Here is a 14291-nt window from a genome sequence, read left to right on the forward strand (position 1 = left end):
ATCGGCTCTCACGCCCATGTTAGTAACGCACCCGGACATTCCTTACAACCACACCAATACCGGCTCTCACACCCACCAATATCGGCTCTCACGTCTATGTAAGCAGCAACACAACACTAACGTTCCTTACAAGTACAACTATATCGGCTCTCACGCCCACGTAAGTAACGCACACTACCGTTACTTACATCACATGTATACCGGCGGACCTCCCGCTCACGTAAGCAGTGACGCAACACGGACGTCCTGCCCACCACACAGACAGCAGCGGCACTCACGCTACACCGGCGGCTAAGGCAGTATCGTCTCACGCGCCCCTCCAATTAGCGTATACTACTACAGCGACTCGTCTTGCAAGGAGAAGGGATCGCACCCCACTCTACCGAGAGTACACATACTCTCACCATCGCGTACACCAATTGACTAAACTTCACCACATAATTTACTCACGCTATCCATTCGTACACTTATGACCATTAGCTAATTATTAACTTTATTATATTTGATAAAAGGAAAGACATTAAACATTACAAGTAGTATTGAATAATGGCATTGCCCCATCCACTTGCCAGCAACACCTCCACCTACCATCAAGTGTTTATTATTTAGTCTGATCCCAGACAGTAACTAATTTCACAATCATGAATAGTCGGTACATGGAAGTGATTCATGTAATAAAAAGAAGAGGACATGTAGTTTATAAATTTTCTTACTCATTGATTTGTAGTTGTTTAATAATCAATATCCGAGTTGAACTATTTTCATTGTACATGTTCTTCAATGCATACTTCCCTCTTTTTTTTTAATATATTGTTCGATATATTTATTTTCTCTATCAAAAGTACAATGTCTTATCTACTTTTCTCGTTTTGTATGCACCTATTCTACCTTTCGTCCTTAATAGACTATTCAAAATACTTTCCATTATCCTTTAATATATCGCTCGTTATTTTTTTTTTCATTCTAAATATATATTGCCTTTATCATACATTTAAATTGTAAATGTCTACAATTTTTATCGTCGAACATTTAAATTGGTTTCATGTAAGATTACAAATAATGGTATAATTATTTAATGTTAGTTTCAAAAATTTGTTTTAAATAAGTTGCTCGTTTTATTATGCGTAACAATTATAATAGAATAAAGATTAAATATAATCTTTTGAAATGAATGTAATATTTATTGTACTTTATTTGAAATTTGAACTTAACTAAGAAAATTAGATTTAATCATATGCTACCAAAAAAATCATAAAACGTGGTTATATGAGTATAACACTATAAAATACATCAGAATTTATGATGAATTCAAACTCTTTCGATTATTCTTCTATATTTACGCATTTGTATTTATAGCCATGACTTAAAAAATAGCTAATTAGATTTCATAATAATGTAAAACTAAAAGCATGTATTTAAATTTCGGATGTATATACAGATGATACCATAAAGTTACATAAAAAATGTGGAGGCTACGCTAAAGCAAATAAAAAAAAGTTATTGTTTAAGAGCATTAATAATAATCATGATCGATTACACTACCATGTCACTATCGGTTAAATAGGTATTGGCGTTTTAAAAATTAGTATGCTAGTATGAGCACTAGAATATTAAATTTATTTAAGATTGTTACAATCACGAATTATTGCATATACGTTTGTCTGAATATTAAACGTCTGTTTAACAGTATTTTTTAATTTCGATGAAATTAAGTAAACAATAAAATAAAACTAAATAATAATTGAATACAAGGTATTTTTTATAGTTATAATAACAATGAAATTGTCAAGTTGAAATTTTGTATTCACTCTTCGTTTTTCTTATATTTTTGTTGTAGAATAACTTTATATTTATATATTCAATGGTGATTATAACCTTTTGTATAGATAGTTGATATTAAATTTTAATTCATCTTTTTTTTTATAAATATTTCATCGAGAAAATAATTATGTTATCATCACCAAGTGCACCATCCTCTAGTAGCAAAACTAACTTGTCGGTAGTATGTTAATTTAATTTGAAGAATAAAATTTAGAGAATAATTATTGCATTATAACCTTAAATTTGTAATCGACTTGCGATAATATGAAAGTCAGTTGTACGATTACACTATTTTGTTTTAGAAACCAAATTATACATTAAAATATACATTAGCCGGTCACACTAAAGCAGTTTCTTCTGTTAAATTCAGCCCAAATGGAGAATGGCTTGCTAGTTCTTGTAAGTATTAAATTATTTGAAAAATATTTACATTTATGAATAGTAAGAACCAGATTACACATTTGTTTAAGAACATAGCTTCAAATCTTTATAATATATCATTTTTTATAAGACAAAGATATAAATTACGTAGAATTTATAATAAAATTAAATATAATAAATAATAAACATATATGTAAAATTTAACAGCTGCTGATAAACTTATAAAAATATGGGGATCTTATGATGGAAAATTTGAAAAAGCAATAGCTGGCCATAAATTAGGTATTTCTGATGTTGCATGGTCCAGTGATAGTAGACTTTTGGTTTCAGCTTCAGATGATAAAACGTTAAAGATCTGGGAATTAAGTTCGGTAAATTGTTTATTGAAAATTCTTTTTAATTTATTTACGATTAAATAATATTTCTATTTTTAGGGAAAATGTTTAAAAACTCTCAAAGGACACAGTAACTATGTTTTCTGCTGTAATTTTAATCCTCAGTCAAATCTCATTGTATCTGGATCGGTATTTTATTTATTTATTTATTATGTTTAATTATATTTATTATGATGATTTTAATTACTAATAAGTTTTAGTTTGATGAAAGTGTGAGAATATGGGATGTGAGAACAGGAAAATGTTTGAAAACATTACCAGCTCATTCCGATCCTGTTAGTGCAGTACATTTTAATAGAGATGGTTCTTTAATAGTATCTAGTAGTTATGATGGATTATGGTAACATTTATTTTATTAAAATATATTTAAAAATTTGTCATAAAATACTTTTATATTTAAAAAATTTAGTCGAATTTGGGATACGGCATCAGGACAATGTCTAAAAACATTAATTGATGATGATAATCCTCCAGTATCATTTGTAAAATTTTCACCAAATGGAAAATATATTTTAGCAGCTACTTTAGACAATACATTAAAGTTATGGGATTATAGTAAAGGAAAATGTTTAAAAACTTATACAGGACACAAAAATGAAAAATACTGTATTTTTGCAAATTTTTCTGTTACTGGTGGAAAGGTTTGTAAATAAATATATAAAATTTGATTTTCTATTTATTAGAATTATTATATTTATTATATTTATTAGAAATTGACATTCCATTTATTAGAACAATAACCATACTATAATCATTATCTACACAAAACTTAATAAATAATATATTATATTCTCTATTACATTTATAAAAATAATCATTAAATATAAGTACTTTAATAAAATATTAATAGTTACTTAGTTTAAGAATTAGATATTATAGTGTAATTTAAAGTGATATATGACAGTGGATGTCTTAAATAATTAACCTGTATTAAATATGAAATTTACAAATTTTATTTATTTTTAAACTATATTTGAGTTTTTTTTAACAATTAAGAGTATAATTAATTTAAGAATAAATTAAAATTATACATGTGTAATACAATATAATTTTGTTATTATTTTATAAATAATAAAATTTTGATCCTTTACCAGTGTTTTTTCACTATCTCATAAATATTATATTAGAATTTATAATTTGAGTTATTATATTTATTAAATAGTATGGTTTTATTGATACATTTTATACTTTAATTATTAAACTTCTTTAATTTAAAATAAGTAAAATTCAAATTATACCTTATTTTGATGTCAATATTTTATTTTTATAATTTTATTAACATGTAATATAGTTTAATAATTTTTAAATAACTATTATATAATCTATTCTATGTACATTGATTTAAAAAAATATTTTTCAAACTTTTTTTATCTTTTTTTTATTATTCTTAATATTAGTCTTATTAAGAATTAGCTTTTAACAAAACAAAATGTTTATATTTTACGATATTCTTAATTAATTTCATATATTTATTAAAGGTGCTTTATAATAAGATAGTAAAAATAATTGAAATCTAACCTCCAACATTTGATTGTAAAAAGAGCGATTGTTAAATGCATTATCTATTTTATGTGAAGACTAATTATATTATGATATTTTCAATTTCATAACTCACTATACATTTCCAAGTATATATAATATATAAATATAAGTTTTTAAAAATATTCAATTAAAAAATAAATTTTAATATACTCATTTCATTTTTATTTTATAAATTAAAAAACTGTTTATTTTATTACTATATGTATATTTTTTTTTAATCGATTTAAGAAAAATTGGAACTTTAATTTGATCAACAAATCATGTTTTTTTTTATTTCAATTTTAAACCGTTTATTATATTATATTTAATAAGATTTTAATTAGTATACTACATTAAAAATTATGATTGATGTTTAACTAATTGTACAATTTGTGACAACTTTGAGTATGTGATTGACTATAAGTAATAGAAATTATGAATAATCTGCATACTATTCGTTTATCAAGTATCTAATATATAATTTATTTAAAATTCAAATTTCTATATTTTTTTATATCATTTTTATGACTGAAAATCAATTTTATATTAAAAGAATATGAATAGAAATAATTTTTATGCATTATTTAGTCAACAAAATTGTGAATAAATAATTAAGGAGTGGTAAAAACAGTTATAAATCTTATTTCTAGAAAATTTAAAATGCAATCGAAGTAATTTTTTAAAATTATTTTTTCATTGTGCATGTTATTAAATATTATTCGTTTCATTATTATTTCTTCTTTATTCTTAAAAAAAACCTTTTATTACCAATCAAATATATATATATATATATATATATATATACATAAATTAATATGTTTATTTTCCATAAATCATGTTTGAAGACAATTTATTTTGTATTTGTATTCATTAGTAATAAAAATTTACTATATTTTGTGCATAATTAAACCTATTAAAAAAAAAGTTCATAACAAAATATATAGTTATTTTATTATAAAATAATAGTAACATATATTTTAATATTTTAAATGGAAGATATTTAAACCTTACTTCTTTTTAGTGGATTGTATCAGGATCAGAAGATAATATGGTATATATATGGAATTTACAAACAAAGGAAATTGTTCAAAAATTACATGGACATACTGGTATATTTGATGTCTATATAAATACGTAATAAAATAATGAGTTAATATACTTTTATTTTAGACGTTGTTCTTTGTACAACATGCCATCCAACAGATAATATTATTGCTTCAGCTGCATTAGAAAATGATAAAACAATTAAACTGTGGAAGAGTGATACATAAACTGTCCTGGCTCAATTTTTTTTTGATTTTATCTATATACGATTTAAACAATTGTTGTATTTGTAAATTTTCGTAAAAACTAATTTTAAACTAGGTCATTTATTTTATATCTGAAGTCTTAATAATAGTTTATGTAATTAATTATAATACATATAAAATAAATACTATATAAGATAATGTATGAATATTTATTAATTGATTATTCAATTTTTTTAAATTTTATATATGTAATATAATATTGTGTAATCATTTAAAAATATTTTTTCTATATATTTATATAATTTGTTTTAATATGTATAATAAAATATGTCTATTTGCAAATATAAAAAATATTGTTGAAAAAATAATTTTTACAAATAGAACAAAATTGAATCAAATTGAAAAATAAAGCTTAAAGATTTTGAATTTCTGTTTAAATCACAACTTGATTATGCATGCTTTACAAAAATTGCTATATTTCATTCGTAATAATTTCATGTCTCCTAAGCAAAGTATAAATAATTATTACATGTTTAATGCTTTCTTAGCAAATTAAAATTGTTTTGACATTATTCTTCATAAATATGTTCGTCATGCAATTACTGTAAATTTAATTCTAAATATAAATACATTTTGAAAAAACTAATGTTACCAGGACCTGTTACAGAAAAATTTATCTACGAGTGATTATCCTGACCTGTAATATATTCATGTATACATATATATACATTTTTTTACAATTTTTCCTGTAATGTTATTACAATTTTGTTTATTTAATAGATGATTTAAACAAAAAATAAATGGATTTTTGAAAAATTATTTTAGTAACAATTTAAAAATAGATTTTTATTATTTTAGATTAAACTTTATTTTAATATAAAAAACCAAGAGACTGTGTCCTTTGCTTTCTAAATAATAAAGAAAATTATAAAATTATTGATTACAATAATTCTAGATAAGGAAAATATATGGAATAAAAAATATTTATAAACAAGTATTTATTTCATTCATCTAGTATAAGTTGATTTTTCTTTTATATTTTATTAAAGGCCGCAATATCTGTTGATTGAACTAAGTCAAAATCTTCAATTTGTTCTAAAAGTTCATCAACAGAAACTTTTTCATCCTCAACAACACAAATTATCTGTAGTTTTTTAATACCATAACCGATAGGCACAAGTTTTGCTGAAAAAAAATTTGTGGTAAATCATAAAAATACAGAACATTTTCAAACATGTTTCAATATAAACCTACAGACACCCCATACAAGACCATTCATTTTAATGGATCTAACAGACTTTTCGATATCATCCATGTTTGTTTGATCATCCCATGGTTTCACATCTATTAGAATATTTGACTTCGCAATTAAAGCAGGCTTCTTGGACTTTTTTTCGGAGTATGCTTTTAATCTTTCTTCTCGAATTTTTATTGCTTCGACATCCTCTTCATCATCTGAGCCAAATAAATCAATATCATCATCAACTTGCGTAACAGAATCAATAGTTATTGTATGATCTTGAAATACTGTTAGTGATTTTTCACCAGGTAAATGTTTGTGATCATAAGATTTTATATGATTGTACCATCTAAGTACATGTACATTTCCTATTGCAGGGACAGTTTCTAAAGATTCAAAAACTGCTACATCAGCTTGTGATGGTTGCCATCTGTAGATTCAAAATACAAATAAGTAAAAAAATACTATGAACAAAATCTAAAGATACTAACCCTTCAATATAACTTCTTTCAGATAAATAATCATTTAAATTTTTTATATCTTGAAGTGTTTTCATATCACCTATTGCCATTTCTTTGATATTATTTTAAATAAATACACAAATTTCGTAATAACACTAAAATAGGACTGAAAATTAAAAATGCTAAATTAATTTGGGTATGCTGTGAAATTTTTTTACAAAAGATTGCATAACCACCATAAACAAAGAAAGAATTAAGATTCGATCTTAATTTTGTGCACAGAGTACAGATTAGACAAATACGTATTAATCTGCTTAGTTAATTCAACTTTATAAAAAGAAATGTAAGCAAATAAATCATTTACGGCGTTCTTTTATGTAATGTAAATATGAGAGCATTAATATTTAAATACATTCCTGATAATTTAAAATACAAAAAATAAGAAGTTCGATTTCACGCATGCGAAGTAGACATTTATGTTTATTCATTAAAATTTACACTCATTAGATTTCATTTACACTCATTTCATAAATAAATATTAATTGAACTAATATTTAAATAGAAAAAATTAAAATTAGGTACACTTGTAAATATTTTAAATCAATAATTTTAATCCAATTGTTATTAAAAAAATTTTTATATTTTTCAAATATTAATTCAAATATAAAATAATTAAATCTATAGGTTCTGTACAAAATGTGTCCGATGATCCGGCTTGTTCACCAAATCCGCCTTGAAGGACCAAAATGTTTAGAATAACTCAGAGAACACGAGCTGTTATGAGGTAGAAATGTGCGGACAAATGTAAGGGATAGCGAATTAAATTTAATATTAACACATCTGTTTGTTATACTGTTTATTCCGTTAATTTCAAGATACATGAATGATTCTTGTTGCTGATATCAATCTTGGTTTTGGGCAGATCACACTCGGCTTTAGCATACACTTTGACCAAAGGTAGAAAGTTATACATTTCCTGATCTTCTTGACGTAGTGTATTGGTGTTATCCTTGGGAAGTGAGAGGTTGTAAAGCTCTTATCACTTCTTCCAGTAGAGCCGCCTGATATCTGCGATTGCTTCGTGCGCTAGCAGAACGTGCGGTTTCTCTGTTTCTGCAAGAAGAGCGCTAAATGGCGCGAGGATTGCCTTGCCGATGTGTGTTATGTGCGAGTGGGGACGTGCTTGGTTAGAGGTTAGGATCAGCAAGGTGGGCGCTGAATAGTAAAATTGGTTTGATTGTTGTGTGAGGCACTAGACAGATGCTCCTTAGGTACAGACAATAGAATTAGTTAAGATAATTTTGCGTGTATCTTTGAAACGGCCTTAATTAGGCATGCTCGGTGACCTGGCTCTGGAGAAACTTTAATTGGAAGATGATGGCTATGACGCTTTAAGTAGATGAGACTACAAACGAAGACTAGTCTTGGACTCAGCTCAGGGAACTTTGCCGTTTCCTTGTTCCATGAAGCCTTCAACGTAAGTGCTTGTCGTCGGACTCCGATGACGGAACTTTTTTTCCACTTATTTACATTGAGGACTTCAACGTGGTAACTATCCCTTCCCTTTTTTTGTGTCCAATTAGAGAGCTTGCGACTTATAGATCGAGGGCAGCGCCTATCACGGCATCTCCTTCAATCACGAAGCTCAGTCGTCTACTGGGCTTCGAGCCAAGAAGAGATCACGATTTCATTGCTCTTGACGCGCCTCTACTGGTCGCACGACAGACATGACAATGTTGTCATGTATAATTTAATACTTACAAGAACTAGCAAGCCATTCTCCATTTGGGCTGAATTTAACAGAAGAAACTGCTTTAGTGTGACCGGCTAATGTATATTTTAATGTATAATTTGGTTTCTAAAACAAAATAGTGTAATCGTACAACTGACTTTCATATTATCGCAAGTCGATTACAAATTTAAGGTTATAATGCAATAATTATTCTCTAAATTTTATTCTTCAAATTAAATTAACATACTACCGACAAGTTAGTTTTGCTACTAGAGGATGGTGCACTTGGTGATGATAACATAATTATTTTCTCGATGAAATATTTATAAAAAAAAAGATGAATTAAAATTTAATATCAACTATCTATACAAAAGGTTATAATCACCATTGAATATATAAATATAAAGTTATTCTACAACAAAAATATAAGAAAAACGAAGAGTGAATACAAAATTTCAACTTGACAATTTCATTGTTATTATAACTATAAAAAATACCTTGTATTCAATTATTATTTAGTTTTATTTTATTGTTTACTTAATTTCATCGAAATTAAAAAATACTGTTAAACAGACGTTTAATATTCAGACAAACGTATATGCAATAATTCGTGATTGTAACAATCTTAAATAAATTTAATATTCTAGTGCTCATACTAGCATACTAATTTTTAAAACGCCAATACCTATTTAACCGATAGTGACATGGTAGTGTAATCGATCATGATTATTATTAATGCTCTTAAACAATAACTTTTTTTTATTTGCTTTAGCGTAGCCTCCACATTTTTTATGTAACTTTATGGTATCATCTGTATATACATCCGAAATTTAAATACATGCTTTTAGTTTTACATTATTATGAAATCTAATTAGCTATTTTTTAAGTCATGGCTATAAATACAAATGCGTAAATATAGAAGAATAATCGAAAGAGTTTGAATTCATCATAAATTCTGATGTATTTTATAGTGTTATACTCATATAACCACGTTTTATGATTTTTTTGGTAGCATATGATTAAATCTAATTTTCTTAGTTAAGTTCAAATTTCAAATAAAGTACAATAAATATTACATTCATTTCAAAAGATTATATTTAATCTTTATTCTATTATAATTGTTACGCATAATAAAACGAGCAACTTATTTAAAACAAATTTTTGAAACTAACATTAAATAATTATACCATTATTTGTAATCTTACATGAAACCAATTTAAATGTTCGACGATAAAAATTGTAGACATTTACAATTTAAATGTATGATAAAGGCAATATATATTTAGAATGAAAAAAAAAATAACGAGCGATATATTAAAGGATAATGGAAAGTATTTTGAATAGTCTATTAAGGACGAAAGGTAGAATAGGTGCATACAAAACGAGAAAAGTAGATAAGACATTGTACTTTTGATAGAGAAAATAAATATATCGAACAATATATTAAAAAAAAAGAGGGAAGTATGCATTGAAGAACATGTACAATGAAAATAGTTCAACTCGGATATTGATTATTAAACAACTACAAATCAATGAGTAAGAAAATTTATAAACTACATGTCCTCTTCTTTTTATTACATGAATCACTTCCATGTACCGACTATTCATGATTGTGAAATTAGTTACTGTCTGGGATCAGACTAAATAATAAACACTTGATGGTAGGTGGAGGTGTTGCTGGCAAGTGGATGGGGCAATGCCATTATTCAATACTACTTGTAATGTTTAATGTCTTTCCTTTTATCAAATATAATAAAGTTAATAATTAGCTAATGGTCATAAGTGTACGAATGGATAGCGTGAGTAAATTATGTGGTGAAGTTTAGTCAATTGGTGTACGCGATGGTGAGAGTATGTGTACTCTCGGTAGAGTGGGGTGCGATCCCTTCTCCTTGCAAGACGAGTCGCTGTAGTAGTATACGCTAATTGGAGGGGCGCGTGAGACGATACTGCCTTAGCCGCCGGTGTAGCGTGAGTGCCGCTGCTGTCTGTGTGGTGGGCAGGACGTCCGTGTTGCGTCACTGCTTACGTGAGCGGGAGGTCCGCCGGTATACATGTGATGTAAGTAACGGTAGTGTGCGTTACTTACGTGGGCGTGAGAGCCGATATAGTTGTACTTGTAAGGAACGTTAGTGTTGTGTTGCTGCTTACATAGACGTGAGAGCCGATATTGGTGGGTGTGAGAGCCGGTATTGGTGTGGTTGTAAGGAATGTCCGGGTGCGTTACTAACATGGGCGTGAGAGCCGATATCGTTGTGGCGTCGCTATGAATTCTTTAGACTGCTTGATGCCTGCGTACGTGAGTAATTATAGTGAACGATGTCTGTAGTGGTGACGATTGAAGGTAGAATAGTGAGCCCGTCGTAGACACTGCGTGGTTAGTACTAGCACAAGGACGATGCGCATCAAGCGCTGCTCTTAAATATTCTCATACGAGCTTGCCATGCCGGTAGCGCACGGGTGTCTGTATCTATGCCGATTATTATCGTGACGTCACTAGGATATAGCCGTGGAGAGTTAATTGGCATTGCTAGTCGGAATTATAATCTAATATTCGATTATTCGGGGTAGAAAAATCTCCCGAATTCGCTGAATTGTGTTTACAACGTAATGTATAGATGTTTATACCTCTTCCACTTTCGTATTCCGCCTTTTACTACTTCAATCCGTAACAGTATTTCTGTTACTAATCGAAACTGTTCAAAGCAGAATAGAAAAGTGGGAGAGGCATGAGCTTCCGGACAATTTGTTTATAAACACGAGCCAGCGAATTCGAGAAATTTTTCTACGCTGAAAACACGAATATACGGTTATAATTCCGAAAAGTAGTGCCAATGAACCTTCCAACGCTATGCCCTATCGACGTCACAACAAATATCGGCATAGCAACAGACACCGGATCGCTACCGGTGTCGCAAACTACTACGAGAATACTTAAGAGCTGCGCTTGATGCGCCGCGTTCCGTCTAGTAACAATTACGTAGTCATCACGAGGCGATGGGGCTCACTATTCAATCTTCAAACTTCTCTCTACAGCCATCACTCAGTGTAGCGATACACATATGTAATACTCAAACAATATGCAATCTAACAATCCAATAGTGACACCATATTATGAGAATCCGTTAACTAAACCTAATCTCATAAAGCGCTAATGCTAACATAATCGCCTAGACGCACGTGATGGTCAGCCTTGCTGCACGGCGGTCAGTCTAGGCGGACATGCGGTACGCCGGACTGCGCGTATGACCTTTCTTTTGTTTGATATTCACGGGACTGCATCAATCCCGAACAGTATGTAATACTCAAACCATATGCAATCTAACAATCCAATAGTGACACCACACTTTCAGAATCCGTTAACTAAATATAAACTAGTAAAGCGCAGGTGCTAACATAATCAAAAGTGAAATTATCGAAATCATACTACTACATATATTAACCGATCACACCAACACACTAAAGCAGCAGCGACCCGGTCTCCCTTAGACGGCTTCGGTACGACAGCAGCGGCTCTCACGCATACTAAGGTAGCAGCGACCCGGTCTTCTCTAGAAAGCTTCGGTACGACAGCGGCAGCTCTTATGCACCAACACTAAAGCAGCAGTAACCCGGTCTCACTTAGACGGCTTCGGTACGAGAGCGGCGGCTTTCACGCATACTACTATAGCGACACTTCTCGGCAGGGAAGGAGTCACTCCTCACACCACGAAGAGTACACACACTCTCCTGAATACGTAACACAATTGAAGAAACTTCCCCAATTTATTCACTCAAACCTTCATTCATACACTTTATGATCATTAACTATTTATTATATTATTGTATTTAATAAAGGAAAGACAAGAAACACTGCATGTAGTATTGAATAATTGCATTGTCCCTTCCACTTGACAGCAACACCTCCACCCACCATCAAAGGAAAGTTTTCAGTCTAATCCCAGACAATTTCGAATTTCATATTCTTTAAATTATTAAAAATTCTTATGCTTAACTTTCTTGTCATAAACTTAAATTGCTACCATTTTTAAAACATAGTAATTATTATATCAAATAAAACTAAAAAAAAAAATTATAATAGAACGCTTAATAAAAAGAATATTATATAAATATAAAAACTGTGTAATCTAGTTGATAACTATAAATTAGGATTAGGATTTAATAAATACAAGAGACATTTTAAAAAATTTATTATAATACATTATACATTGCTGAATTAGTATTTCGTTATTTAACTTATGTAGGTAAGTGACAGAAGAGTACCTGTACTAGTAGAATATATATTGTCTTTATTCATCGTTTAAAATATAAAGAGCTTGATCATTTGATAGAGAAACTGTACGGCATTAATAATAATAACTTACATATTGTTGATCACCTACTCGGCAATCACAACCTACACGTTAATCACAAAACAAAGCTATAATGCATTCTTATAAGATAAAGTAAACTCGTGTGAAATATATTTCACTATATATAAATTGACTCAATTCAACTCTTGTATATATTTAACAGGCGAACCCTTTAATTAATACATTTTTTATAAATGATGTATATTTAAGTATATTTGTTCGAGAATGAAAAGAAAATCTCTCGAATTACATTTACTAGAAAAACCTTCAATAATCAACAAAAGGGGGATTATCAAACGGATACGAAAAACTAAGAAAGTCTCGCCAAGACCACATGAGACTTGAAAAGGTTTGTACATCTGTGAACTCGTAAACAGCCATTTATGGCCTTTGACCTGCCGCATAGCTATTGTTTTTAAAGCAATAAAACGACCCTTGCGAGCTCACATCAAAACCCGCCTAGACTGTTTATACTAGTATATTTTGAGGATTAAAATATTTCAAAACAATTGAATGGAAAACATTTCTTAAACCCGTTGCAACCCGAAACTCGGCACGCGCGGCTCTCGAGATTCTAAGTCGCACGTGTGCCATTTACCAAGAATTCTAGTCATTGTTCTCAAGTCAGCCACATGTTGTCGCTCACTTCGATTAGGCAAAAATGCTTGACCACTAATTACCCCCACTATGATCACTCCAGGAGAGGGGACAAACTTCCACGCAACGCGTTACCACCAAAGATGCTCTTCGGACATCCCCCTGTCGGAAGTGGGAAAAAGGCGTGTACAATCAGCATACGTCTGGAAATCGGCACCCTTCCGACACAAAAGAACAAATCATCCAGAGTGAGAGTGAGCAGTCTAGGGAAAGGTCAAATTATAGAAATAAAGTGTCCGAAAAAGCCAAATCTAACAATTCACTCAACACAGAAATAAGTGCTAGTAATTCGCAGATCAAGAATAGTTTATGCTGGTGAGTAAAGGAGTCACGCCGCACATGATACGTGTCCCTCTCGCCGCGAACGCTGATCAAGAATAGTTTATGCTGGTGAGTAAAGGAGTCACGCCGCACATGATACGTGTCCCTCTCGCCGCGAACGCTGATCAAGAATAGTTTATGCTGGTGAGTAAAGGAGTCA

The 14291-nt window shown here is 29.7% G+C and overlaps 2 protein-coding genes and 1 long non-coding RNA gene across 4 annotated transcripts; 1 reads left to right on the top strand and 2 right to left on the bottom strand.

The window, feature by feature from the left end:
* Nucleotides 1–1837: 1837 nt before the first annotated feature.
* wds (WD repeat-containing protein wds) lies at nt 1838–5463 on the top strand. Of its 2 annotated transcripts, none has more exons than XM_011497699.1 (8): nt 1838–2002; nt 2124–2220; nt 2410–2573; nt 2637–2726; nt 2798–2937; nt 3007–3238; nt 5140–5227; nt 5289–5463. In XM_011497699.1, exons 1-8 carry the CDS (start codon nt 1949–1951, stop codon nt 5387–5389), a joined length of 966 nt encoding a protein of 321 aa, XP_011496001.1. In that variant the 5' UTR covers nt 1838–1948; the 3' UTR covers nt 5390–5463. The 2 variants fall into 2 exon arrangements, with proteins under 2 accessions (XP_011496001.1, XP_011496002.1); XM_011497700.1 differs by having other exon boundaries at nt 1838–1999.
* Nucleotides 5464–6399: 936 nt separating this feature from the next.
* Nucleotides 6400–7296, bottom strand: eEF1beta (elongation factor 1-beta). Its single transcript, XM_011497701.1, has 3 exons — nt 7100–7296; nt 6623–7038; nt 6400–6553 (listed from the first exon to the last, which is right to left on the bottom strand). The coding sequence occupies exons 1-3, from the start codon at nt 7177–7179 to the stop codon at nt 6402–6404; spliced, it is 648 nt and encodes a 215-aa protein (XP_011496003.1). The 5' UTR covers nt 7180–7296; the 3' UTR covers nt 6400–6401.
* Nucleotides 7297–8836: 1540 nt separating this feature from the next.
* On the bottom strand, nt 8837–9322 carry LOC105360715 (uncharacterized). The gene is made up of 3 exons (XR_912815.1): nt 9299–9322; nt 9049–9213; nt 8837–8927 (listed from the first exon to the last, which is right to left on the bottom strand). It is a non-coding gene; the product is annotated as an uncharacterized LOC105360715 (long non-coding RNA).
* Nucleotides 9323–14291: the final 4969 nt, after the last annotated feature.

This window comes from Ceratosolen solmsi, unplaced genomic scaffold (genome assembly GCF_000503995.2).
Source record: "Ceratosolen solmsi marchali unplaced genomic scaffold, CerSol_1.0 scaffold47, whole genome shotgun sequence".
NCBI classification, from domain to species: domain Eukaryota; kingdom Metazoa; phylum Arthropoda; class Insecta; order Hymenoptera; family Agaonidae; genus Ceratosolen; species Ceratosolen solmsi.

Excerpts from the sequence above, each read along its gene's own strand:
- eEF1beta (XM_011497701.1), bottom strand. The coding sequence starts at position 7,179 with ATGGCAATAGGTGATATGAAAACACTTCAAGATATAAAAAATTTAAAT. Across the intron at positions 7,039-7,099 it reads GAAAGAAGTTATATTGAAGG|ATGGCAACCATCACAAGCTG; the intron begins GTTAGTATCTTT and ends TTGAATCTACAG. Across the intron at positions 6,554-6,622 it reads TGGTCTTGTATGGGGTGTCT|CAAAACTTGTGCCTATCGGT; the intron begins GTAGGTTTATAT and ends ATTTTTTTTCAG.
- wds (XM_011497699.1), top strand. The coding sequence starts at position 1,949 with ATGTTATCATCACCAAGTGCACCATCCTCTAGTAGCAAAACTAACTTG. Across the intron at positions 2,938-3,006 it reads AGTAGTTATGATGGATTATG|TCGAATTTGGGATACGGCAT; the intron begins GTAACATTTATT and ends TAAAAAATTTAG. Across the intron at positions 3,239-5,139 it reads TTTCTGTTACTGGTGGAAAG|TGGATTGTATCAGGATCAGA; the intron begins GTTTGTAAATAA and ends ACTTCTTTTTAG.